The following is a 27,222-nucleotide window of genomic DNA, read 5'->3' on the forward strand; positions in this document are numbered from 1 at the left end:
GTAGGGCCACACGTCAAAACTCAATGAGATTGGTGATTTTTGGCTAATGGATCCAAGAAAGAATAATCGAACGCAATGGATAAAGAAGAATGGTGGTGGAGTTGTAACCCTAGTAAAGGAGTAGAGGATCAGTACTCACAAATATGGGTCAATTACCAAAACGGGCTCTCAATGTGGTATAATTACATCTTCAATGGACTGTTGCTTTTAATTCCAAAAAATGGGTTTCCCATAGATTTCTTTATTGAGTTAGTCCCCCCACCCCCAACCACACACACACCGCCCCCATAGATTATTTGCCTCTCAAGATATAAGAAAAAGATTTATGATTTACATATCCCGAGGCAAATTATCTATGATTTTGTGATGGGGCATATGTCAAAGGGGAGGGGAGGGGAGGGGAGGGGAGGGGGGGGGGGGTCAGAAAATCATTATTCTAATTTGTTCACATGCCTCAGAATTAGTCCGTAGACAAGACCATGGTCTATTAATTAGGCAAAATTTAGATACAAGTCTGGTCCGTTGTCTATAAGGATACCCAGTTATCCAAAAAAAAAAACATTCATTCTTTTTTTATTATTACTAATATTTACGACTTTTACAAGTTTCATTGTCTCTACCGTTATTTAATTTTTCTCATCATATCTCATCGTCGATTTCGTTGTCGGTGAAATCACACAAACAACTCTTTCCCTCCCTCTTTCTCTCAAAGGGTTTGAATGGCTCTTTAGAATTGTAATCATGTTCATTTAAATTTTTTTTGTAAATTGAGATTGAGAAAATCATTGAGACTCGGGTGTTAACATACCTCTTTTTGTTGATGATTTGTGTTGTAGGAGGGGGACGTCAGAAAATCATTATTCTAATTTTTTTATATATAAAGTAGTTCACATGCCTCGGAATTAGTCCTTAGACAAGACCATAGTCTATTAATTGGGCAAAACTTACATACAAGTCTGGTCTGTTGTCTACAAGGATACCTAGTTATCCAAAAAAAAATATTCGTTCTTTTTTTATTATTACTAATATTTACGACTTTTACAAGTTTCATTGTCTCTACCGTTATTTAATTTTTCTCATCATATCTCATCGTCGATTTCGTTGTCGGTGAAATTACACAGACAATTCTTTCCCTCTCTCTTTCTCTCAAAGGGACGTCAGAAAATCATTATTCTAATTTTTTTATATATAAAATAGTTCACATGCCTCGGAATTAGTCCTTAGACAAGACCATGGTCTATTAATTTGGCAAAACTTAGATACAAGTCTGGTCCGTTGTCTACAAGGATACCCAGTTATCCAAAAAAAAAACATTCGTTCTTTTTTTATTATTACTAATATTTACGAATTTTACAAGTTTCATTCTCTCTTCCGTTATTTAATTTTTCTCATCATATCTCATCGTCGATTTCGTTGTCGGTGAAATTACACAGACAACTCTTTCCCTCCTTCTTTCTCTCAAAGGGTTTGAATAGCTCTTTAGAATTGTAATCATGTTCATTTAAAATTTTCATGTAAATTGAGATTTTGAAAATCATTGAAACTCGGGTGTTAACATACCTCTTTTTGTTGATGATTTGTGTTGTAAGGAATCAATTTATATTTATTGAAGAAAATGACTGCATAGTTGGATAAGATGAGTGATCTAAGATTATATATAGAAAGGAATATAAATATAAATATAAATTAAAAAAAATCATTAAGGTAAAAGAAAATTTATCAGCAATGAGGCTATTTTTTTTATAATTAAAAAGATAAAAATAAAAATGGTACCATTATATGAAGGGTATAAGGGAAATTTTACATGAGAACTTTGTAATTTCTACGATTGTTACCGAATTGGTAAAACATTTTAATTCTATAAAAAATAATAAATAAAGTTTTAGAAATCATTTCCAAAATTCAGTGTTTTGGTTATTACATGTAGGAGTAAGGGGTGATTACGTCTTTTAGCCACAAACTAACAAACCTACCATCTACCTATCATATCATACCACTTCCATGTGGTTGAATAGTCAGGTCCCAAACAACTACTTTTCCTTCTCTCTCTCTCTCTCTCTCCAAACAACTCTCTCTTATAAATTAGAGTGGAAACAGATTGGATGTTTCAAGAAGTTGTGTTGCCACTTTGTTCCAAAAGAAAGTAGAGTGTTTGATGAGTAAAACTTCTTCAAATTTGAAAGAAATGGAGACTAAAGAAGGAATAAAAGGAGGGAAGAATGGAGAAAGTAGCAGCATGAAGAGTAAAGAAATAGAGATGAACAAAGTGGGTCTTATGAGAACTTTTGTTGAGAGTAAAGATCCCACATCAAAGGTTCTACTTCTCTCTTTTCTTCACTTATAATTATTAGTTCTTCTTTCTTTGTTTTTTTTTTGGTGGGATTGTTGGTTGTTATTTTATTTTATGTTGTTCTTGTTTGATTATGTTTTTATTTGATATTCTTTTAAATTTTCTCTAGTTTCTTTCTTTTATTCAACAAATGTATCTTTGATTCTTTGTTGGGTAATTAATTAGTTTTTTATTCTATTTTTTTTTTTTTTTTTATGTTTTGGGTTAAGTTGAAATTTAATAAGAAAGAAAGACAAAAAGAAAGTCAAAAGGGGCTGTTGGAAGGAAGAAATTAAAAATTACAAGACATGGAAGTGAAGCTTATTGTCTATATTTTAAGGCTTTGTGGAAATTGTGTCTGGAATTTTAGTTCCATTTTTGTGAAATTATTGCCTTATTTTATTCCTCCTATTTATTGGGTTTATTTGTATTTTAATTTCTTTAAGGTATCCACTCCTAAATAAGGTTTTAAAATATTTTAATTTTGTTTTAATCTTCCAATTCTTGCCTTTGATGGGTAGCTTCTTTTTTTTCATAATTTGAAGATCATTCTGTTTAATTTGGAGGGAATTAATAGATTTTTGTATTGGAGATCAAAAATATTTGTTAAGACGTATAAACTGAGGAATAATTTTGGATTTAGAGAAGTCCAAATGTTACTATACCCATCTAAGATCTAAGGGCTTAACCCTTCAAACACTGTAAAACAATGGAAACTAATCACACAATTTGAAATCGGTTACTAGATTTTAATGGGTTGCAAATAAAAGCAAAACAATTTATCGAATTGGAGATGCTAATGCAACTCGCTCAATTTGTGACAAATCAACTAGAATGAAGTTCGTCAAGTAATAACACTAGGATAATCAACTAACATTTTTTCATAAATATGTTTTAAATTTATTCTATGCAGGAAGTTGATGATCTGATGATCAGAAGGTTTCTGCGAGCTCGTGATTTAGATATCGAGAAGGCCTCTGCCCTTTTCTTGAAGTACCTAAAATGGAAAAAATCATTTATGCCAAATGGTTCCATTTCTGCATCACAGATCCCAAATGAACTAGCCCAAAAAAAGATGTTTTCTCAAGGATTTGATAAGAATGGGCGTCCCATTTCCGTTGTTTTTGGTGCCAAACACATCCCTAGCAAAGAAAAAGGGGGTCTAGACGATTTTAAACGTATGTTCTCACATGGATCATTTAGTTCTTATTTTTAATTTCAATTCAGCTTAGAACAATAAGTTTGATTTGGACTCGAACCCATTGAGCAATTGATTTACATATGGCACCAACCATGAGGTTATGGGTTCGATCCCAGCAGACCCACGACGAAAAAATGAGAAATTTTGAATATCGACTCTGCTCATCTTTTTAAAAGATCGGTTATGTCAAATGGGTTCCATGTTTGATCATTCAGCTTTTTAGTCTGGATTACAAGATCCGGATATGTTTACTTAAAGGAGAGAATTAAAAGAACGAACGGGATTCGTTTCGCCGATAGCAAATCTTTCGGATAAGGCTTCGATGATGAGATATTTCACTTAAATAAGTAGATATTGAAGTTGAAAACTTTCATTTGGCTAAGACCGACTCTCTTGTCTTTACAGGTTTTGTAGTGTTCACTCTGGAAAAAGTGTGTGCTAGGTAACTCTTTCTCTGTTAATAAATCACCTCTGGTTTATGTGTTGTTTCCATCTAAATGTTAAGTGAGAGATGGTGGTTTCAAAATTTATTTGTCCGATACCTCTCGATAGAGTAGAACATGGTAATCAAAGAAGAGAGTTTCTATTGTCACACCAACCTTGTTGATTTACATAAGAATTGGGGTGGCATTAGCAAAAGTTGGTGTGGCAATAGAATATCTTTTTAAAGAATAAGGTACCGGATTATATTTGATATTACATTGATCTTACAGGATGCCAAGAGGACAGGAAAAGTTCTTCGCCATTGCAGATCTTGAAGGATGGGGTTATGCAAATTTGAACATCCGTGGATACCTAGCATCTCTAACTATCTTGCAGGTTCAGTTCCTCACCTTAATAAATTTTGCTAATTAAAAAAAAATCTAAAAGCTTGATTTTATAACAGAAAATTTTTATATGGTGTCAAATTAAAACTTAGCTCGAAGTTATAATACTCTTTCGTCAGAAACGCAATTTTAACAACACTTTGTTGACTCAAAGTAGTTACAATAAAGGCATTTCATTACTGTATTGGTTTCTTTGCATTTTTGATTGGCGGATATGTTATCGTGAGTGTGCAGATATTCACTTTCACTACCTCAATCCACATTCTTTTGGGTCTTCTCTCTCTCTCTCTTTGTGAAACCTTAACTTGCACATTCGTTCTAACTAAGATTGTAATTGATCTTTGTTGAACGTGATCAAACCATCTCAATCAACCTCTCTTAGTTTATCGCATTGTAACTACTACAAAATTTTCATGAGTTTGTTCATTTCTAATTTTATCTTTATTAGTCTTCCGCTAAATTATCGCAGCATCCTCATCACTGTTAAACTCAATCTTGTTGTGTCACCATCATCAATATAAATCCTTTAACACCATTCAACTCTACCTAAAGCTATATCTTCAACCAAGAAGCGTATTCATTTCTTGTTTCACCTTAATCTGTCTTTTTCGACCTTCCTATCGGCATTTTAGAATCTTCAACTTGCACTAAAGAACTCTTTTTCAAGGGATCTTAATTGGAAATTGCCAAAACTATCTCAAACAACTTCTATTTATTTTATTTCAAAACCTCTCGGTAGATATATTAGACTTGTTTGGTGTATAACTTAGGTTGTAATGATCGCAGGATTACTACCCAGAAAGGCTTGGCAAGGTTGTTCTAGTCCACGTGCCTTCTATTTTTATGGCAGCGTGGAAGATCATCTATCCATTTATTGACAACAACACCAAGAAAAAGGTAAAGTCTGAAGCTCTCCTCTGTATGTTGAATCAGACTGTTGAAGTACCTAATCAAATTGCATCATAAGAAGCCAAATTCGTTCTAGATTTCTGCAGAATTAAATCACAGAGATATGGGTCACAAACAGTCCCAAACTACATGCACACATGCACACATGCCCATATTTCCAGGGAAAGCTAAACAACATGAATTAATTTGTAAAGTGAAAGATGAACACCTTCTCCATCTAGTAACTTTGTCTCTCTGTTACTTCCAATTGAAGGAACGTAGAATCGCAAAGAATCAATTGTTTTTATGCAACTGATCATCTAAACATGTCCTACAAGGCTACAATGGATAACAAACCTCTTCTTGTGCTCATTATTTTTAACAATTTTTGCTTACATGTTTGATGCATTTCCATGCAGATTGTGTTTGTGGAGGACAAAAAACTGACATCAACCCTGCTCGAAGACATTGATGAGAGTCAGCTCCCAGAGATCTATGGAGGTAAACTGCCATTAGTGCCCATCGAAGACAGCTAATTAGCTGACTCCTCGCATGAAAAGTTCACCCACTAATCTCCACTGTCTGTAGGGGTCAGCTAGCATATAGTAGAAGTAAAAATGATCTTTTACAATTATCTTAGTTCTCTATTATACTTTTCAAGGCATGGTAGAGGCTACATATATTATTATTGTATTGAGACAAAACACTGCAACACCCATCTTGTAATGTTTATTAGAAAGGAGAAATAAAAGGGATTGTGGAGTTACCATTAGAAGTTGCCTAATTTATCAGACCCTGTGGAAACTCTTCTAATGGCAAAGAATGATCTGTTTCTGCGATGTTCAACAGTAGACCCCATGTGTGTGTGTGCGAGCGCACATGCATGCGCTCTCGTGAGGGTTCTAAATTCTGAAGTACATCACCTTCCATGAAAAGGAAAACCCACTCTTTTCTTTTTTTTGATAGATGAAAACTTTTATTAATGCAAGGAGAACCCAATCTTATTCATCAAAACTAAAAACAAAGAATACTTTATGACAGGAGAGGTCCTCACTACCTATGCTATCAGTGTGAGAACACAAGGCAATTCGTTCCATTCGTGGATCCCTTCAATGGTGTACCGCTGAAAATGATCACCTCATGTTTTGAATGGAAATCCCCAAGGGGTTGGCCCAGTGGCAAGCCAAGCCTTGATAACTCCTTGGGTAGGTCAAGTGTTTGAAACCCACGAAGCAATTAATTCCTTGGGCCACCCACTAGGGTCCGGTTCAACCCTCGACTCCATCAGTTGTACGTAAGACTTTCCAAGGGGGTGGTGCATGTGACCATGGGATTAGTCTGACCCCAAGGGTGGGGATACCCACAACAATAAGAAAAAAAGAAAAAAAAAGTTTAAAGGAGAAATATAGCAAACCTTCTGGGAAAATACCACATTCGACTGCAACAACCATCAATAATCTCATCAAGTGTACTTTCTTCTTAAGATAGAGGCGTTACGATGTTAAGAAGTTAATGCGTAGTTAAGAGTCATTATTTGGAAACTAATCAAATGCGTGACTGTAGCTACAAGATCCAAAAATAAGGCAGACTGGCAATATTCCAACTTGGTTGCAGGCATTCCAAAAAATAAATTTTGGAACTTATACAAGCTCCTACACCTTACATAGCTCTACAGAAGTGTAATCATGTAAAAACTACCAAGAGCAGACATGCTCTCCAAGGCAAGCTCAATTATTCGAAATTCAGACAACAATAACTGTTACCGATACAAGTTTCAAGTTAAATAAGCATTCCTAACATTCTGGAAAAGAAAATAAGAGAGAGATCATAGTCGTCGTCATCCAAAAAAATGGGTCTTTTAAACCTTTGATTAAAAAATCTGAGAACCAACAATATGAGTCTCCTCATAAGGTTCTCAACCAATCAGCAACTTGTTCTCATCCAAAAAACTGTAAGTGGGGACTTCAAGGTTGTATGGGGCCGGGCCCTTACGTATCCTGCCAGATATGTCATAGTGCGACCCATGGCATGGACAGAACCACCCACCAAAGTCCCCAGCATTTGGTAATGGAATGCAGCCTAGATGGGTGCACACACCAACGACGATGAGCCATTCTGGGTTCTTGACTCGTGCTATGTCCTCCTGTGGGTCGCGGAGGGACCCCAAATCGACACTGTTGGCCAGCTTGATGTCATCTTCAGTTCGTCGCCTGATGAAGACGGGCTTTCCACGCCACTTAACAGTCACAGTGGACCCAGGCTCAATGCTAGAGAGATCAACCTCGATGGAGGCCAATGCAAGAACATCCTTGCTGGCAGACATGCTCAACACAAACTTGAGGACGAGGAGACGGATGAGGGAGGCATACACAAACCTCCCACCCGTCAATACAAAGTAAGCAAACGCCCGCTTGCTGGGGTCCCCAGGAGGGAAACGCTCGTGGTTGTGCTCATCATACACGATCTTCGAGGTTGGGTTCTTCACAGCAGCCAAAGTAGGGGGGAGGTCCGGAATCATCCCAATATCATCTCTTGAGATAAGTGATTCAGAAGCAAACCCTGGCACATTAAACCAATTATTTATATTAAAAAAATCATAATACACTTAGCCGCATGTCATGTGCATCAAAACCAGTAACAATTCACAACCAAACATTGATTCACAAAAAAAAAGACAGATTATAAATTTGCACTAGAGCTTGTGAAGAATATCCATTAATCAGGGCCACTTCTCATGCCTTAGATTTGCACACAATATGCAATTGTTTACAAGCTAAACTTCCATAAAGGTGACTAGTATGTGGCAAGAAAATGAAAAGAACCTATCTTCCCAAGGAAGCTTCCTTAATTGATTTCTAAGGTTCTGTATGAATGCATGGAAAATCAAATTCCATGGATTTCTATTTCCTTGGGAAAATGGTAGGAGGAAAGTGGGAACCATGGAAAAATGGATTCCAAATAACAGGGAAAATATGAAAGAGAAGTAGAGAGAGAGAGAGAGGAGAACTTCAGTACAAATCAAGGAATTTAAAAGGGAAATGAGGCTGACAATGACACAGATGGAAGTAGTAAGCAGACATGTGATGATGCATTATTTAGATTATTATAATCTCCGATTAGTAGTTTGGAACAGATGTTAATGCAAGTAAGAATCAAGTAAATGTTAGAAAGTAAATCAAAATGCATAGTTTTGTGACAAATCAATGATAGAAACAAAACCCTGCATACAAATGCACAGCAAAAGAAATGAATTGTGAGGCTGACAAGAAGTTGGAAGATGAAATTATACAAGGACTTCTCATAAGATTTAAAGGCTTGTGTCTTTCATCATAAGTAACAGCTAACAGTCTAACAATTGCTCCCAACCCGTCGAATGCCATTCAGTGGTTTGCAGGTACAGATTACATGCCTCAAAGGTTGTCTTACGAAAGGTTTAAAATCTCATTTTGATGCAATATTCCAGTCAGGATAAAAAATGAAACGGTCTCCATAAACATTTCAAGACATTCCCAAAACCTTCAATGTTTCGTTCAGATCTCAACCAACACTAGAATTTCCACACACAAAATTTGAAACTGCACGGAATTTTGAACCATGGTCTTATGAGACAGAAAGAGAATAGAACAAAAAAAATGACATTAGGATAGTGCAAATAGAATAGAACAAATGTAAAGATATTACATACTTATAGCCTATAGGACACAAGATGACATAAGGATAGTGCATCTCTTTTTCTAACATAACGATGGAACAAATTTTGAAACCTCGGTTGCCTCTCTCTTGCTTGGTTGGAAGTTCATCTCTTTTTCTGGCAGGTTGAAGATTCTTTGGAATTTTTTTTCCCTTTGCAATTTGTTGGGACTCGTGGAAAGAAAGGAATGGCTGCACTTTTGATGGGAAAGAAAGCTCCATGCAAGAGAATTTTCAACATTCTTGGTTTGTTGTTGTTTTTTTTTTTTTTTTTTTTGTGTGTAGTAGTTTAAGGACTTTAGAGGGTTTTTATTTTATTTTATTTAGGTGGGATGTTGTTAGTACTGGGAGATTGTATTTTGCTCTTGTTTTTGCAGACTTATTGTCCTCTTATCAATAAAATTTCATTTATAAAAAAAAATTGAGCAAATAGGAACTCTTTGAACAATGGAACTCTAAACACTAATCTCTGCTCGTGTTACTTCATATTAATACAATATTGTTATTTACTAAATAAATGGTGGTGTAAATAGAAAATCTCCATAACAATGGAACTTCATCCCACCAATCATTGTACATGTTCCTTCAACTTAATACGATTTTTGTTGTTATTATAAGTTAAAACATCCGAACTTAACAACCAGAGGATGATGGCTTAAAGACCTATACCCACAAAACAACAAATAACCTAACAAGGAAAACTCATACATCAGATGAGGAACAAATCCACATTTTCCATGGGAGTTAAGCAAGTAAGTAAGTGAGTGAAGAAAGGTCTTGAATTTTGTAACAAATCCTTGTTTTTGATAACTGAACCCCCAACCCAACACACGAAACGCATAACAATTAACAAAACCAAGGTCATAACCTATCAAATACAAACCTTTTGGATGCGAATCTCATTCTTCATTCCCATATAATATATTTCTAGCAGATAAGCAATATCCCTAACTTTGGTTATTCGTGATCTAATCACGAATCACGAAAGGAAAATAAAAAGGTAACAATAAATTATCCAAATTTAATATAAAAAAAGGAGGGAAAACTTGAGCAATTTACGCAAAATTTTGATTGGAGTCGACAAATCGGGATCAATTGCAATATGGTTTGTTATTAATTTTGATCACGAATCACTAATTTGGTTTTTTTTAAAAGGTCGAAATCAATTAGATGAATCAAAGAACCGGTGAAATCTATATCAATAGAGACGAAACGAAGCTGAGAAAAATCCAAACCTCTAATAGGACCAAATGGATTCGATTTGGAAGAGAATCCATGGTGAACACAGGTTGATCTGCAGTCATTTGAGATGGCATCATCGTTTATCAGATTCCTAGAAAGAATGGCCGATGCTGTCGAATTCGGCCGCCATGAGAGAGATGAGAGTCTCCTCCCTACGATTCTCAACATCTTCTTCTGCTCTTTCTAGGGTTTTTGTTGTCCTGGTTCGTTGAGAGAGAGAGAGAGAGAGAGAGAGATTAATCTGTAGTTCTGTACCCTGTGAACGTAAATCGCACAAGAGAGGGGTAGTCCCTAATTATGAGATTCAGTTGCCCATGAAAGTTCGTATATCTCAACGATCTTGACCGTACAAAAGATTAACCATAAAAGATCATTTAGATGAACGTTCAAGATTGTTAGTTTTATAAAGACTATGGAACTTCAGTAGGACGTCAACCCATGTAATACCTTTCATCAAGCATTTCTCACGGATCCTAGTTAGAATATGAGCTGGCAACGGATCGGTTCGGTGTCGGATCAGTACCACTCCAATACCGATCCAACAAATTTTAAATGTGTACCCGATCCGATCGGATTGATGAATATGTGAACAGAATCCGATCCGTTTCATTTCACCCTTTATCTGAACCAATCTGATGTGATCCAAACACATGCCTTATTTTCACATTATTAATAGTTAAAAATTAAAAAAATTAAAAATCCACTTTTCAACTACAAATATAAGGGAAATCAAAAAGACTAAAACGTGTTATCTATATGTATTTATATGAAATTAAGTATAATAAAAAAATATATATTAAAATATATTGGGATCGGTTTTCTTTCAGAGTGGATTAGGGTACATCCGAATCCGATTCAAAATTGTATCAAATCTGAGATTTCAATCCGAATCTAATCCGAAAATCTGATTCTTCATATTTTTTTTGGATCGATTTGTATATTTTGGATCCTTCTTAGTCCTAGTTAGAACCAATATTCTAAAAACCGGACCAATGAGTGGGAACCAACTGGTTGGATTGAAGCATTGAGCCAGGTCGAACCATTCTCATAAAACTAGTGGGTTGGTTTGATGGGTCCCTTGGGCTGGCTTAAATTTGCTTAGCCAGTGAGGTTTGTCGGGTTACGACTAGTTTTGAAGTGGTTGGACCATGGGGTGTGCACTTGTGTGGCCAATTATAAGTTGGATTGGAAGGCTAAAGTTCAATATATATTTACTCCTCATCTGATTTTTTGGCCCTACGATCATTAATTTTTTAATGAGTTTAGAGCAGAAAAAGTAAAAAAAAAAAAAAAAAATGTTACAGGTGATTTCCTCATCTCTAATCTCAGAGACCTTGTGTGAAAGCTGACCCAAATTTAAAATAAAAAATAGAGAAGATTGTGATATAGAAGTTAATGAGGAAACCATTGGGAAATGACTTTTGTCTTTTACCCCACAAATATATAGAAGGGTGGATAATAGAGAGGCCGTTGTAAATGCTCTTATACAAATATGTTCTTTGAGTATTTTATCAAACTTGAGTAATTTTTCAAATATATATATATATATATATATATATATATATATATATATAGATATATATATATTATATATATATGTATTTAATCTGATATGTTTTTAAAATATTTATTGACCAAGTTGTGCAATCGTTTTAAGATTGAACTAATCATGTTTCTAAAATGATTACTAAATATATTATGTGATAATTTTTATTTTTGATTTTTTAAGGGGGTGGGGGTTGTGGAAAGCAATTATTTGGTGTGTGAACAACAATGACATGATTATTTTTATGGTCTATTTATGAACCTAAAACAAAAGACCATATTTTCTAATAAATCATAAAATTACTATTTAATAAATGTTTTTGTTGTGGTTAGTATTGTTGTTGTTATCAAAATTGTTGTGTTGATCGTCGCATCATTACACGTCAGTATCTAAATGTGTTGTCTTCGATTGTTAGGGAATGTGTTGTTTGGTTAAGTAATTTTGTTACTTTTTATGTGTGGTAGGTGTTGAAGAAAGGGAGTACTCTTGTAATCTTTTTTTTTTTTTAAACCTAGAATATTAAAATCAGAAAAGATCGCTATCTTTAAGACTTTATTTGCCCTACCCCATATAAGAGTTCACTAATGGGTTGCAGACAAAATAGACTCTACGACATAACAAAGTCATGATGAAAACTTGCAAGCAATAATCTTGATTTCTCATACGGACTTACACGTAATCTCCAATTTAACGGTTTAATAAAAATAGAACACTTCATTGATTGAGTTCTTGAAAAGCATAGGTGGTTTGACTTACTTGCCTATCTTATCTATAGAAATTGAAGGAGTTCATAAGTGTCTCTCCATAAATACACTTTTAACAAGTAGGTGTGTTTATTCATGAATAATAAATAAGTATGTTCATTAATTAATAATCAAAGGAAAATGTTAAAGTAATATTGAAATTGACATCATTTCACTCATTGCCGTCGTGAGTATGTGTATAAAACCATAGATGTGTTTCATTGAGATACGAGTAAGAAACATCTATGATTCTATGCACACCAATGTGTGAAACAATGTCAATTTAAATGTTACTCTAGCACGACTCGTAATCAAAAGATGTATATATTCAAGGAATAGAAGTTGTGTCTAATCATGATTATCAAATAGATGTGACTCTATAAACAATCAACTATTTGCACCATGGAATGGATAATGTTGAAGTAACATTAAAATGTACATTGTGCGGGACAATTCTAATGTGGATGTGTGTCAGAATCATAGATGCTTTCATCAAGATCTCACTCGTATCTCGTTGAAAAGCATCTATGATTCTAGCACACATCCACGTCAAAAGTGTCCCCCATGATATACATTTCAATGTTACTCTAGCACGGCTCTCTGAATATTTTAATTAATCAAAAATATATTTTATAAATATAAAATCTCAATCGTAAGTAATGCCATGTTACTAAACTCTAGATTCCATCTTTCGATAAATCAGAACAATTTTTAAAAATATGTGAAGAGTTTTTTTCCCTTAGAAGTAGTTGATTACAATTTCAATTAAATGAAATATTCAGCATGAAGATTCTATTTAAAGAACATAAAGATATAAAAAACATGGATTACGATAATGAAAGTATACGATAATATCTCTTGATAGATCAAAATGGAGGAACAACATTCATTTAGCTGATCGAAAAATCCTCCAGATAAGGCTTTGATAACGTTGAAACTCGTTTAATTGATTGCAAATCCTTGGGATATGGCTTTGATGATGATTTTCACTGAAAATTGTCTCAACTAGTTCAGTCTTGAATCATTGGTAAACCACTTTTTTTTAAGAGAGCTACTATTGCCACACCAACCCTTACTAATGCCACACCAATTCCTATGTAAATCACCTAAGAATGAAGCGTTGCACATAGTTGAAGTTGCATTAGTAAAAATTGGTGTGGCAGTAGTGTTGGAATATTCCAAGTCTAAAAATGATATCTCTAAGGTCAATGGGTAATTATCTTTATTGGTCTAAAAATTAGGTTCCCTACGGAAATAATTATCTTTATTGGTCTATGGAGTACGAGGCGTGGTTGTCCACCAATCACATGGTGATGTCTTAGCTTCTAACCTCCTTGGAACCCAATCACACGGTTGTCCACCAATCACATGGTTACTGAAAGTAATTTGTGGCGTTGGCGGTTTGGACACCCATATGACAAATCTTTGAGAGTGATTTTGCCATCCTCGAAAACAAACTCGATTGCCTTTTAAGACCTCAAATAGAATAACAAAAAAAACTTTTTAGTTTGGTCCATTTTGATGTGCAGGGACCAGCCCCTATGAACCCTTACAATGTTTTAAATATTTTGTGATATTTATAGATGATTGTTCAGTGATACTTGGCTTTACTTGTTAAAATATAAGTTCCTTATATTCAAAGAGTTCATAAAATGATTTCAACGCAATATGATTCTAAAATTCAAAATTTTCAATCTGATATTAATGGAATAGAGTATTGCAACTCATCTTTTTCTGATTATTTGAAAGATTAAAGAATTTTACATTAACTTCCTGTGTTTGGCACCCCACAACAAAATGGGATCACTAAAAGGAAGAATAGTCACCTTCGAGAGGTAACACGATCCTTGATATTTCAAATAAGTGTTCCAAAAAAGTTTTGGTATGAAGCTGTGCTCACTCCTATTATTTTATTAATCGTCTTCCTAGTAGAATCCTTGATGACAAATCTCCTTTAGAGATTTTGAAAAAAAAAAAAAAAGACTACTAATTTATCTCAATTGCTTGTTTTTGGTTGCACATGTTCATATGCGTAAGTCCTAGAGCTATTAAATGCATCTTCATTGGATATTCCTCAACCAAAAAACAAAAAAAAAAAGGACACAAGTGTCTTGATATCTATCATAAAAAACCTTTCATCTCTCGAGATGTTGAATTTAGAGAAGATGACTCCTATCTTCAATATTCTCCACTTAAACGGAATGATGAAGATAGGATTCAGGGGGAGTATCACGAGTTCAAGAAAATTGTTTCACCTAATATTAATTGTGAAGATAACATTCATGAACATCAAGTATCTATGAACCAAAATAATGGAGAAGTTGAAGTTAATGATCAAGAAGAAAGTAATCTCCCCGTGGCTCCTCCTAAATCTCTTATATCCCTAAGACGATTTGAGCGTGTATCTAAGCCCTCAAGTAAGTTGCATGATTTTTACACCTATCATGTTGTTTCTTATCCCATACAAAATTATGTGGATTATGAAAATGTTTCTGAAAACTATGTTTCCTTCTTGTCTACATTGTCTTCTACATCTGAGCCATCTAGTTTCAAGAGGCTGTTGTTCAGCCCATATGGAAGGAAGTTATGTAAGAAGAACTTAGGGCATTGTATAAAAAATAATACATGGGATCTTGTAGAATTACTTAAAGGAAAAAAAGGTTATAGGATGTAAATGGATTTATAAAATAAAGCACAAAAGTGATGGAAACATAGAGCGGTACAAGGCAAGACTTGTAGCTAAAAGCTATACTCAAACATATGACCTTTGCTCCTATTGTCAAAATGAACTTGGTAATGGTGTTACTTTCCATTGATGCTAATCTTAATTGGCCTTTATACCAATTAGATGTGAAAAATGTTTGTTTTCAAGGAGACATTGAAAAAGTAGTCTACGTGAGCCTTCCTCAAGGTCATCCAAATGAAGATAAAAATAAAGTATGAAAGTTGAAAAAAGCAATATATGGTTTAAAACAATCGCTAAGGGCATGATATGTTAAACTAAGTTCAACCCTTCTAAAGGTTGGTTTCGTTAGATGTTCTACTGATTCATCTATGTTTATTAAAAAGAGTGCCATAGGTATTGTGATTTTATTGGTCTATGTTGATGACATTGTGGTAACTGGAAGTGACCCTCAAGGAATATTGAAACTAAAGAAGTATCTCCATAAAGTATTTGATATTAAAGATCTTGGACTATTGAAATAATTCCTAAGGATAAGGTGGCTCATTCAAAAAAAGGTTTATATATTTCTCAAAGAAAGTACACGTTAGACTTGTTAAGGGAAATAGGCAAATTTGGGACAAAACCTGTTGAAATGAACTTCAAACTAAATAGTGAATAAGGTGAACCTTTAAAAGATGTCCATAGATTCCAACGACTGGTTGGAAAATTTATTTATTTAACCATAATCAAACCCGACATTACTTATGTTGTGAGTCTTGTTAGTCAATTTATGCACACTCCTAGATCTATTTATATGGAGGCCATTGATATGATATTAAGGTATCTCAAAGCTTCCCTGGGAAGGGGAATCTGGATGAAGAGAAATCATAATGTTGATATTTTAGATCTTTCTAATGCTGATTGGGCTGGTAGTCCTAAAAATAAAAGATCTACAACAAGTTATTGTGCTTTTATTGGAGGAAACCATGTTATTTGAAAAAGTAAGAAGCAATCTGTTATTGCTAAATCTAGTACGGAAACTGAAAACAGGGCAATGACATCTACAACATGTGAGTTAATTTGGCTCAAATCTCTTCTTCAAGATCTTGGATTTCAAAGCTCTGTGCCAATGAAAATGTTTTGTGACAATTAGGCAACAATTCATATAGCATCCAATCTAGTGTTTCACGAGAGAACCAAACATATAGAAGTGAATTGTTATTTTGTTCGAGAAAATGTGCAATCAAAGACTATTGGCACTCTTCATGTTTAAAGTAAAGATCAACTTGCAGATATTTTTACAAAAACCCTTGAAAAATTACAATTTCATCAAATTTTATCCAAGTTGGATTCCTGTGACTTCTACACACCAACTTGAGGGGGAGTGTTGGAATATTCTAGATTTACAAATGATATCTCTAAGGTAATGGGTAATTGATAGAATCAAGGTTTATAAACAACAATTTTCAAAGGTAATGGGTTCCTTATGGAATGTTTCAATTGTAATTGATCCTATCTTATTGTAATTGGTTCTTTTAAGATCTTTCATTTGCTCTATTTATATGAGTGAATTGGAAGAAGCACAGTATAATAAAAAAACTATTCGACTTATTTTAGATCAAACATCTTTATACCCATTAATAAAATGTGAGAAATCATATAAAATGTATGATATATTATATTTAAATTTATGGAGTTTATTTATTTTATATGTTCTCTTTTTTAATTATTAAAAAAAAAATTGAAAGTAAATGGGAGTCTCTAAAGCTGATTTCATAGGGCCGGTTTTAAGTTAATAAGCTACAACACTAATGACAACCATTTAATTAGTTGACGTAACAGTGCTGACATTGAGATTGGTTTCAGCTGTTGAAGACTGAGACAGAAGTGAAGTTCTTAGATGTGGTTGATAATACCTGATTTCACTGTTCACTGACACGTACGATAGTGGTATCAACAGGCGTGTTTTTTTTCTCTATCGTAAAGATAATACGTCCAAAATGCATCTTAAAACACACCTGACCACTACAAAAGACGTAACTGGCAATATCACAGTCTATAACTTTTTCTCTCTGTTTTTTCCAAAATGGATTTTTTTGGAATAAATATTTTCTCTTGAAAAAAGAAAAGAAAAAGTAAGGAAAAAAGGAGATTTAGAGATAGAGGTCTTGAAAGTACATTTAACAGCCTTTCAGAGGGGCTCTCTTCTCTTCATAACTGACTTTCGCTGCAACATCTGATGCTCTCTGTACTTACCCTTACTGCCTTCGCATTTACATTGCCAATAAATATTTTATTACTAAAATAACCTTAATCTTATTTATTTATTTATTTAAAATCTCCAAAATACCCTCTGTTCTTGTTTGGTATAGTGTAACTTTAAAGGGAGTCAAGGAACAACGGCATGTTTGGTCACAATTAGGTAATTTTAAAGTTTTAAAGTCTGTTTGACTCAAAGTGGGTTCGACCTACTTTAATTTGGTGAAAATAAGAGATGTGCCCTTTAAGGTTTTTAATTGATAAGAAAGCACCTTGATTTCGGTCTTCCACAAGAGGCCAAAGAAAAAGACTTTAATGTTGCTGTCTTTAACATGTTGCCAGACACCCCTGGATTTTACTTCTTCATAAAGAAAGGGGTGATTTAGACATATCCCTGAAAGTTTTGGTCAATATTAGAGATACCCTCATCTTTTCAAACATGCTCCTTCACATGGGTCTTATCTTAAAGACCAATGAAAATGACTAAATACCCATGTCTCAAATTTGTTACAAAAAACCTTGATGGTTCATCTCAAAACCAGTTATTTGAAACTTCTATTATAAAATAATTTTCCATTGTTTTCCACCTAACCTTCATTTTGTAGAAAGCATTTGCATTTTTATATCAAAAAATTCATCATCTTCTCCTTCAAGAATCCTATTTTGTCACTGAGATTTAAAGGTTGAAGTAGATAAAATCTTAAGATTTAGAAAGATGGTTAAAAAAAAAAAATTTGAAATTTGAAGTAGGTAGACTCTTAAGTTTGAATAGTAGGGTAATTTTTTATTTATCCAAATGATGATCTATTTGAGATTTTTCATTACAATTCAAAGATAAGGGCATTTATGTCAATTTTTATTGGTATATAAGAGAAAACCAAGGTCAAAGACCATGTTATTAGTTACATATGACTTAAATATTTGCAAAGATATTGAAGGATACGTCTCAATCATACATTTAAAATTACTCTTTTCAAATCTTAATATTTGTTTTTTTTTATTCGAGGTATTTAAGAGCACCCCACTAATTCTTGAGGAACTGCAATCCTCTCCCCCACACGCACCAGGTAATTTTTTGATAAATCTTTTAGGATGGTCCCAAAGGGGGGATTTTAACTCAAGACCCCCGTTTTCTAAGGTGTATTTTTGGCTATCTCACCAACCCGTAGGATATATATAAGGTGTCATTCAGTAGCCAACGTGGAACCAACATATTTGTCTTATGTGACTTAAAAGTTTCGGATTAAATTGATTTTTTGTGAGGATGATTAATATGGTGAGGAGATCATCCTCACCAAAAATCAAAAATTCTAAATCCATCAAAAGTGGTTAACACATTTTCGATAAAAAATCAACGATTCACAATTTTAAATCATTTTTGATGGACTTAGAAATTTCAGATTTGGCTTATTTTTTGTGAGGATGATCTCCTCACCGTAAAAATCATCCTCAACAAAAATCAGTTTAATCCAAATCTTTTAAGGTACATTAGACAAATGTGTTGCCTATCGAATCTGACTCATATATATAATATATATATATATAAGGAGAGAGAAGAGAGAGAGAGAGAGAGAGAGAGAGAGGAGAGAGAGAGGTGGAGTTAAAAATCAAGGTTTGGCAAGAGGTTGTAAAAGATAAAATAGGTTAAAATTTTTTAGCTTTTGACGATAATGAGGGCTAGGGAAAGAAGAAAAATCAAGGACTTTACCATGAAAAATCAAAATCAAAGGGTCGTCCAGTTTGAAACCAGGGTGGTATATCTAATTTTCATCAAAATCAATAAGGAATACCTCAAAATTAACCTTCAAAATTCTTTAGATGAAGTGACAGTTTATATTTGTCCTCCCAAAGGTGCATACCCACTATCCTATTCTGGTATATCTAATTTTCATCAAAATCAATAAGGAATACCTCTAAATTAACCTTGAAAATTCTTTAGATGAAGTGACAGTTTATGTTTATCCTCCTAAAGGTGCATACCCACTATCCTATTCTAGAATAGGACTCCCAAATCCCAACTATGATGGATGAGCCATGTCCCCTACCCTACTACAAAAAAGATTAACACCCATTTGATTAATTGAGTAAAATACTATTTTAGCCCTACATCAAATGCCCCACCCAACTCAAAACGAATCGTATTTTAATGATCCAATCCCTATTAGATTGTTATGGAGTGTTGGGGTTCTTAAGTTTGCTTGATCTTTATCTCAATTGGTGTTGTTTGGCATTTTTGATCATGTAATTTGTGTCTGTAAATATATTTCGACAATTAAATTAATCTTTAATTTAATAATTTGTAAATATTTACTTTCACCGAATTACTCTGATTCTTTGATCGATTATTAAAGTGGACTTTCTTCCTATATTTTCTCCTATTGAAAAATAATTTGGATTTTACCAATGAGTAAATAGTCAAGATTTTATCAGAAATTAAGTGGGTAAATTCGTCATATTCATACATTAATGCCATGCCATGCCATGCCCCGCACGAGTACTTTCGTTCAGTGAAGAAAAGCGCCTTTTTTTTACTTTCCACTAATAATAAAAGCGTCGTATAGACTTCGTAATTTGGTACAAAGCTAGGGGTAAATTCGCCACCGTAAAACCGTCGATTCTTCAGACGCAGCTGAACCATTTTCTTCTTAAAACGCGAGCGAGCAAGCCAGAACAGAGAGAGAGAGAGAGAGAGAGTTTTGTTTTGTAAGACTTGTTGTGATGGATCCAGACGCGTTCTCGGCAAGCTTATTCAAGTGGGATCCAAGAGGAGTGGGGCCACCACACAACCGCCTACTTGAAGCAATAGGAGGACAAACTCCTCCTCCGGCGTACACTATCCCTTCGAGAGAGTTGGGAGGAATCGAAGACTTCTTTCAGGCGTACGGTATCCGTTACTACACAGCTGCAAAGATAGCTGAGTTAGGGTTCACTGTAAGCACGCTTTTAGACATGAAAGACGAGGAACTCGACGAGATGATGAGCAGTCTCTCTCAGATTTTTCGGTGGGACCTACTTGTTGGTGAGAGGTATGGAATCAAAGCTGCTGTTCGAGCTGAGCGACGCCGCCTCGAAGACGACGACTTGAGGCGGCGCCACCTTCTCGCGGCTGACACAACCAACGCTCTCGATGCACTCTCACAGGAAGGTTTTTCTTCTAACTTTCACTACTCACGCACTCTCTATCAAACAGACGGTTGAGATGCAATAAATACGGATCTCTAGAATTTTTTTTTATATTTTTTTAAAAACTAATTCATCAATACTGATCTTTAGGAAATTTATGTTTTTTCTTTAAGATCGTTAGTTTTAGAAGGATCGATATAATTTTTTTTCATCCAACTTTCATGGTCACGTACTCTCCATCAAACATACGGTTCAGATGCTAAAGATACGTATCTCTAGAAAAATAGTAATAAGTTCTTAATACTGATCTGTAGGAAATTTGTGTTTTTAAGGGTTCCTGGGACTTGTTGACTAGACCACATCGACGAGACAGTCCCAACCTTGTAGACCCGGTAGTAGGTTAGTTACTTTACTTTCCATTTTTTTATTCGCCATGTGGCGCATTCTTTATGCTCACTAGCCTATAGGCCTATAGGCAGACAAGAAACGAAAATCATCCAGCTAGGTCATTTCTAGCCGTTGGATTTGAGCATTTTTTGTATTTTTTTTTTCTTTTTCTTGGGCTTTTAACCCTATCATGTAGAACAGTTGATTTGCTAGGGATCTCAATCATTGATATTTCATTTGATGAGGCAGTTGAAGTTTGGCGTATAAAACGCTAAAAAAGAGAGAGCTTCTATTGACACACCAACTTTTGCTAACTAGTAACAACATACCAATCGTTTTGAAATTAAATTATTTTAAAAATACCTCTATTAAATTAGTGATATTAATTTCACACCCTTGCAAAATTCAAGATTAAATTTTACCCCTTGACCATCTATGTTATGTCTTCTTAATGATGTAACGATGAAATTTTGATTTTTCCCCTCTAAAATGTTCTTCAAATATTTAAATTAATCAAAATTCCGAGTGAAATATAAAATTAAAAAAAAAAAAAGTAATTTTGGCTTACCATCAAGGAGTGTAAACCTAATCCTATATTTTACGTGGGGGTGAATCTAATATCATGAATTTAACAGGTGTGATTCTAAAATGCCCCAAATTTAATGGGTCTATTCCTTACATTGTTGTGTTATAAGTAAAAGTTGATCGGTCAATAGAAGCTAAAAAGGTCTTTTGGATAACTGGATCAAGGTCAAAGGTGTAAGTGTCACAAAATAATTTTGTTTAAATTTAAAGGAGCTATGCCAAATATTCCTCCTCTTGAAAAAATAAGTAGAACCCATGTAAAGCTGCTCCTCGTCTAAAAAAACAATTAATCTCAGCCGTTCATTTGATAACCTTTCTTATTGCAAGATACAATGATTAAGATCAACCAATCAAACTGAATATTGGTCCAGTTGGACAGTTGTGATGGTCAATGAAACAGTTGTAAATTTTTTTGGTGATTAATTAGGGTTATCAGAGGAGCCAGTTCAACAAGAGAAGGAGACAATGGGGAGCGGAGGAGGAGGTACACGCGAGGTGGTCGCTACAGAAAAGAAGAAGAAACAGAGGCGAAGAAAGGTGGTGAGGAAGGGAGGAGATGAAGAGGAGGACGAAGATGAAGATGAGATAGGTGGAGGTTGTGAGAGGCAGAGAGAGCATCCGTTTATTGTGACGGAGCCTGGGGAGGTGGCACGTGGCAAAAAGAACGGTCTTGATTATCTCTTCCATTTATACGAACAGTGCCGAGATTTTCTGATTCGAGTTCAGAATATCGCAAAGGAGAGAGGTGAAAAGTGTCCAACTAAGGTAACTGCAGTTAACCCAACTTTATTTTTCTTACTTGTCATCATGAACTTTTGTAGCTCTCCATTATATAGACGGCTGAGATAAGAGAAAACATACAGAATTCCTAAAGATTGGCTCAAATTTTCAATGATAATGCTGAAGTAACATTAAAACGTACATCAATTGGGATATCGAAATTTTTTCAAATTGATCAGACCTTCATTGTACCTCACATCACATTTTCGTGACGCCAAAGTGTGATATATGCTGATGAGGAATAATCTTGGATTAATGCTGGAATGATACAAACGAAGACACTGGTGACACAAATGACGTGATGGCAAGCACATAGTATGCTTTTTACTCATATCTTGCGAAAAAGCATTTATGGTTATGTACGCACCACCATGTCACCTCTGTGTCCTCTTTTTTATCACGCCAGCATGACTCGTGTTGGGTTAGCACAAGGGTGACACAATGCTACACATGATCATACATACTTTTTTATGAGATACAAGTAAAAAATATTTGTGTCTTTGTTGGTGTCACTCCAGCAGCATTAGTCTTATTTTTTGTCTAATGGATCATCAACATCTACGGCTCCTACACACTTTTACGTTGTGAAAGTGTGATATGAGACACAATCTTAAGGTCACTTCAATAATATTCTCCTGTCTAATACATTTATATTAATCACAAATAATACTAATTTATATATTTAGTTTTTAAATCATTTTTGCTCATTTTTCCATAAAAAATAAGTGACAAAAGTCAACCTAACTACAAATTTAAATAGTGCTTCCAACGCCCCTCCATTTATTCTTGCAAGCTCTCTGATTTTGTTTAAAACTCTTGTGAGAAATGCTCTTCTAGAATCGACACTTTATGAACGATTGAGTTGATTTTTTTTTTCTTTAGAGAGTTATTATTGCCACACCAACTTTTGCTAACGCCACACTAATTATGTGTGATTCAACAATGATTTTTATAGGAATTGGTGTGGCAATATCAGTTCTCTTTCTTTATCCATGGGTTATTTATAATTTTATGATTCATGAGTCTTTCGAAAAACGGTGTGGCAGTATAAAGTTATAAACTTTCTTCTGACATATTTGTGAGTCACGTGACATTGGAAAAAGTTTTCTTCGTCCATCCAAAATATTCCACGTTCCATAATATATGGCCTCACCGTCTGCTCCTTAGCCTCATTTTTGGGCTTCTTGATTTATTTGAGCATTTTAAAACAGAATCAGGATCTTTGAACGGTGTCTACGTGGCAACTTTTGATAGGATATTAAAACAGTTGACTATAAAAGAGTGGCACGTGGCATTCTCGAATTACTAAAATATCAAAGTTTGACATTTTTAACCTCAACCCATTGTTGAGGCTCTCCAAGACAAACAACCAGATTTTCTTAGAGATTAGTGTAAGATTTGATGGAGAACCTCTATCAAAGCATACTTTTTCCAGAAATTTCGACGTTTTAGCTGGTTGAAGTACAAGGCGAATTTTTGGGAAACGTTTATATTTCTTTTTTGCTGTTGGACTCATGTGTGTCCAACGGCGTTGCAGATTATGAGAAGATGATAAGATCTACTGGATATTTGGATGTATGAAGTATACACGTACGAAAGAATATTAATCTAAATCTTTAGATCCACAGACGATCTTGTGTGGACCCAAATGAAATCTTTGTCGTTTTTAATTTTATTTCAAAAATGCCCTCCAACCACAATTTGTTTGACTGAAATTATGTTCACCGTGTCAAGTTAACTCAACAATACATTCTCACACATGTGTACGTACAGGTGACGAACCAAGTGTTTAGATACGCAAAGAAGGTTGGTGCAAGTTACATTAACAAACCCAAAATGCGACACTACGTGCATTGCTACGCCTTGCACTGCCTTGACGAGGACGCGTCGAATGCGCTTCGAAGAGCTTTCAAGGAGAGAGGCGAGAACGTGGGCGCATGGAGACAAGCTTGCTACAAGCCTCTCGTTACAATGGCGGCGCGTCAAGGTTGGGACATCGATGGCATTTTCAATACCCACCCACGCCTTGCTATATGGTACGTACCCACGAAGCTACGTCAGCTATGCCACGCAGAACGCAGCAATGCTGCGGCTTCTAGTTCTGCCCCTGGTGCAGGGGGGGCCATCATTGCCCACTCCTTTTAAATTCTAATGCACGAAGTGGTGTTACTAGTTGGTTGAAGTACTTTATATTGATGTATCTTATAACACCCTAAGCATATGTGATTTAGGGAGGTAAGTGTTTGGATTTGATAAAGTGTTTAATGTTTTAAAATATATTTGCTAATTAATTGTATCAGGTGGTGGATGTTTGGTCAACAGTGGATTTATTTGCATCTGTGATCGTTCAATTTGTTGTGTTTCTAGTGATGGGAAGCTCTTGGTTTGTTATTACGTATTTGTTTTTCCATTTTTCCATCGATTTATAGCTTTTAATTTCTTGGAGCAACAAAAGCTAGTGTGTGGAGGAGTGCTTTTGACATTCAAAATCACTTTTTTTGGAGTTCATATTGATGATGGATAAGGACTTGAGAAGTGGTTTTTGTAGAAGTAGAATGTCCAAGAACTTATATGAGGGAAAGAGTTCTCAGCTCTTGACTTACCTTGTTGCCCGTTGAGAAACTTGGCAAGGTTGTAGAGATTAGTTCCAATCCCAAATCCAAAAGAATGTGGGAAAACTATGCAATATCGATCAATAAAAGAGTTGTGATTCAGTATGGTGTCCCGTTGCTACGCATAGGAACAATGTCTACTTGGCAAGATTTGGTAGGAGAATAAAGACATTGGGATGCGTGCACAACTTAGGAGCCTGAGGTGTCTTAAACTCCAACTAGAGTGTGTCACATAGACATCATTCCTATTTTATAGGAACGGAACACTGTATTTGATCCTAAGTTAAAAAAAAAAAGGATCCAACGAGAACAACACGTTGTGTTTCTTGTGATGGGAGGCTCTTGGTTGGTTGTTTTGTTTTAATTTTTCTCCTCGATGTAGAACTTCAGATTTCTTAGAGTATTGAACGAGCATCTAAAGGGGAGCTTTTGACATTCAAAAGCACGTTTTTGATGTTCTAATTGACGATCGATAAAGAGTGGGAAAATCCCGCAATATGACAGAGGGCGGGAGAGAAAGAGAGAGTCTCTTCCATTTTCAATATTTATTTGCAGGAATTTGATAAAACTTGATGTTCGTCTTTCTAGATTAAAATGTTATTTTAAGTTAACTACCAAGGTATATTATATATCAATACTATTATCTTATTTTGTAATAACGAGAGAAAAGTGAATATTGTTAAAACAACATTTGATATCCTTACGAGTTATTTAGCTTTATACTCCTCTGCGTTTTGATGAATGTTTGAGGTACTCACATGTTTTGTAATTGAGGATATTTCTCTTGGGTTAATGAATTTTACTTACCCTAATTTTCAACTTCTAGACAAAAAATTAAAATCTTGATTTTTCTTTGAGAATGATGTCATTTTTTAGCTCCTCAACATTCTCTTCATAAAATTATTTTTAATCTATTCGACTTTATCTTCAATGCATCGGCTTCAACCTTTATGGTTTGATGTTGAATAAAATCAAGGGTGTGTCAGAAAGTATAAGTTCACTGTGAGAATTGGATTTTCAAGATTTTAACTCTTGTAAGTTGACAATGAGAATTAATTATATATTCAACGTTTAGTTACCTATGAAAATTTTCCGTAGAGAAAATTCTAAGTTGAAATTTGTGAATACTGAAATATCAAAAAAGTATGAAATTAAGAAGTGAAGATGATAAAAATGAAAATCAAATATATTCAGGAAAATAAACAAAATCAACCATCACAAAGACGTGAGAAATCCATAAATGAAGATCGAGAAACCAAAAAAACGCCAACAATTTTCAAATATCAAATGGGCTTAATCATTAAAAATAATGGATTAATCACATATACACACACACACACACACACACACGCACAAAAGAATAATAAAAGTCACTAATGTTTGTGATCAAAATGCCCTTGTATCTTGCAGACAAGATTTGTATAATATGAAGTTCTAATAAGTCTTCATATTTCATGTCAAGGGAGAAAGCGAGAGAGATTACATTTTTCATTGAAGACTCAAAATGAACATCACTTCAAATTTGAAGCTCATTCACGATGAAAAAAGAGTGAGTCAAGGGGCGAGAGAAAGCTTTATAGGACGAGAGATAATTTGTTACTCATTCAAGTGAATAGTATTATCTCTCATCCATTAGGACGAGGGTTTTGAAATGCCCCAATTTTAAGAAGTTAAAGAGTTTGCAAATTGCAATTGCCATGAATTGAACCTTCCAAACACACAATCTTTAGCTTGCGCTAGTTAACTCTTGTACTCAATTATTGCTTCACACACGATCCAAATGTTTTTGGCTAGAGGTTGAGTATGCCATCTCTGTCATTTAATTAGGATGTGTTTGAAAATTGCAGGTTGAACGTGAAAGTTGGGAACTCGTGCCAATTGGATGAGAATGTGTGTTTGGAAAGCATAATTGACGACAATTTTCAACCCGCAAACTCTCTAAAAAGAGACCTTTTCAACTTCCACAAGAGGGGTGAAAGTTGACAACTCTCTTCATTTCACAACTTCTGAAAATATTTCAATGGTAATCATCCATTAAGTCGTTTTGTTTGTGTGTGTGTGTGTGTGTGATGTAGAAAGAATATGAACTAGAAATGCAGTCACTCGCGTGAGATGGCTCTCATTTCGCATCCCTCCCCTTAGTTAACATCAACAAAAAAATACAACAACAACAAAATTCAGACCTCCATGAGATATAGTTCAAAGCTTTCCATCATCACCAAAATCAAATTGCAATCCGAACAGTGCATCCGTCGTTAATGGATTGATCGAAACCCTTCTTTTATTTCCTTTATTTTTTTTCCATCTTTGAGAGTGATTGGTCCTCTCTCTCTCTCTCTCTCTCT

The 27,222-nt window shown here is 34.7% G+C and overlaps 3 protein-coding genes across 4 annotated transcripts; 2 read left to right on the forward strand and 1 right to left on the reverse strand.

Moving 5' to 3' along the window:
* Positions 1 to 2,019: 2,019 nt before the first annotated feature.
* LOC147400759 (uncharacterized) lies at positions 2,020 to 6,020 on the forward strand. Of its 2 annotated transcripts, XM_086441770.1 has the most exons (6): positions 2,024 to 2,314; positions 3,243 to 3,507; positions 3,936 to 3,972; positions 4,244 to 4,349; positions 5,144 to 5,254; positions 5,665 to 6,020. In XM_086441770.1, exons 1-6 carry the CDS (start codon positions 2,156 to 2,158, stop codon positions 5,779 to 5,781), a joined length of 795 nt encoding a protein of 264 aa, XP_086297896.1. In that variant the 5' UTR covers positions 2,024 to 2,155; the 3' UTR covers positions 5,782 to 6,020. The 2 variants fall into 2 exon arrangements, with proteins under 2 accessions (XP_086297897.1, XP_086297896.1); XM_086441771.1 differs by lacking the exon at positions 5,144 to 5,254 and having other exon boundaries at positions 2,020 to 2,314.
* An 804-nt stretch (positions 6,021 to 6,824) lies between these two features.
* On the reverse strand, positions 6,825 to 10,438 carry LOC147400760 (cytochrome b-c1 complex subunit Rieske-4, mitochondrial-like). Its single transcript, XM_086441768.1, has 2 exons — positions 10,171 to 10,438; positions 6,825 to 7,804 (listed from the first exon to the last, which is right to left on the reverse strand). Exons 1-2 carry the CDS (start codon positions 10,343 to 10,345, stop codon positions 7,161 to 7,163), a joined length of 819 nt encoding a protein of 272 aa, XP_086297894.1. The 5' UTR covers positions 10,346 to 10,438; the 3' UTR covers positions 6,825 to 7,160.
* A 9,552-nt stretch (positions 10,439 to 19,990) lies between these two features.
* LFY (floral meristem identity control protein LEAFY) lies at positions 19,991 to 24,487 on the forward strand. The gene is made up of 3 exons (XM_086441772.1): positions 19,991 to 20,535; positions 21,913 to 22,250; positions 24,039 to 24,487. Exons 1-3 carry the CDS (start codon positions 20,109 to 20,111, stop codon positions 24,408 to 24,410), a joined length of 1,137 nt encoding a protein of 378 aa, XP_086297898.1. The 5' UTR covers positions 19,991 to 20,108; the 3' UTR covers positions 24,411 to 24,487.
* The last annotated feature ends 2,735 nt before the right edge of the window (positions 24,488 to 27,222 follow it).

Source organism: Akebia trifoliata, chromosome 5 (assembly GCF_017979445.1).
Source record: "Akebia trifoliata isolate Shusen 1 chromosome 5, ASM1797944v1, whole genome shotgun sequence".
Taxonomy (NCBI): domain Eukaryota; kingdom Viridiplantae; phylum Streptophyta; class Magnoliopsida; order Ranunculales; family Lardizabalaceae; genus Akebia; species Akebia trifoliata.

What these genes read in the sequence shown, in the direction of transcription:
- LOC147400759 (XM_086441770.1), top strand. Translation starts at nt 2,156, where the DNA reads ATGAGTAAAACTTCTTCAAATTTGAAAGAAATGGAGACTAAAGAAGGA. An exon ending in GGGTCTAGACGATTTTAAAC is followed by an intron (nt 3,508 to 3,935) that starts GTATGTTCTCAC and finishes TTGTCTTTACAG; the next exon opens with GTTTTGTAGTGTTCACTCTG. An exon ending in CATCTCTAACTATCTTGCAG is followed by an intron (nt 4,350 to 5,143) that starts GTTCAGTTCCTC and finishes TAATGATCGCAG; the next exon opens with GATTACTACCCAGAAAGGCT.
- LOC147400760 (XM_086441768.1), bottom strand. Translation starts at nt 10,345, where the DNA reads ATGTTGAGAATCGTAGGGAGGAGACTCTCATCTCTCTCATGGCGGCCG. An exon ending in TCCATTTGGTCCTATTAGAG is followed by an intron (nt 7,805 to 10,170) that starts GTTTGGATTTTT and finishes TTAATGTGCCAG; the next exon opens with GGTTTGCTTCTGAATCACTT.
- LFY (XM_086441772.1), top strand. Translation starts at nt 20,109, where the DNA reads ATGGATCCAGACGCGTTCTCGGCAAGCTTATTCAAGTGGGATCCAAGA. An exon ending in CGATGCACTCTCACAGGAAG is followed by an intron (nt 20,536 to 21,912) that starts GTTTTTCTTCTA and finishes GTGATTAATTAG; the next exon opens with GGTTATCAGAGGAGCCAGTT. An exon ending in GTGAAAAGTGTCCAACTAAG is followed by an intron (nt 22,251 to 24,038) that starts GTAACTGCAGTT and finishes GTGTACGTACAG; the next exon opens with GTGACGAACCAAGTGTTTAG.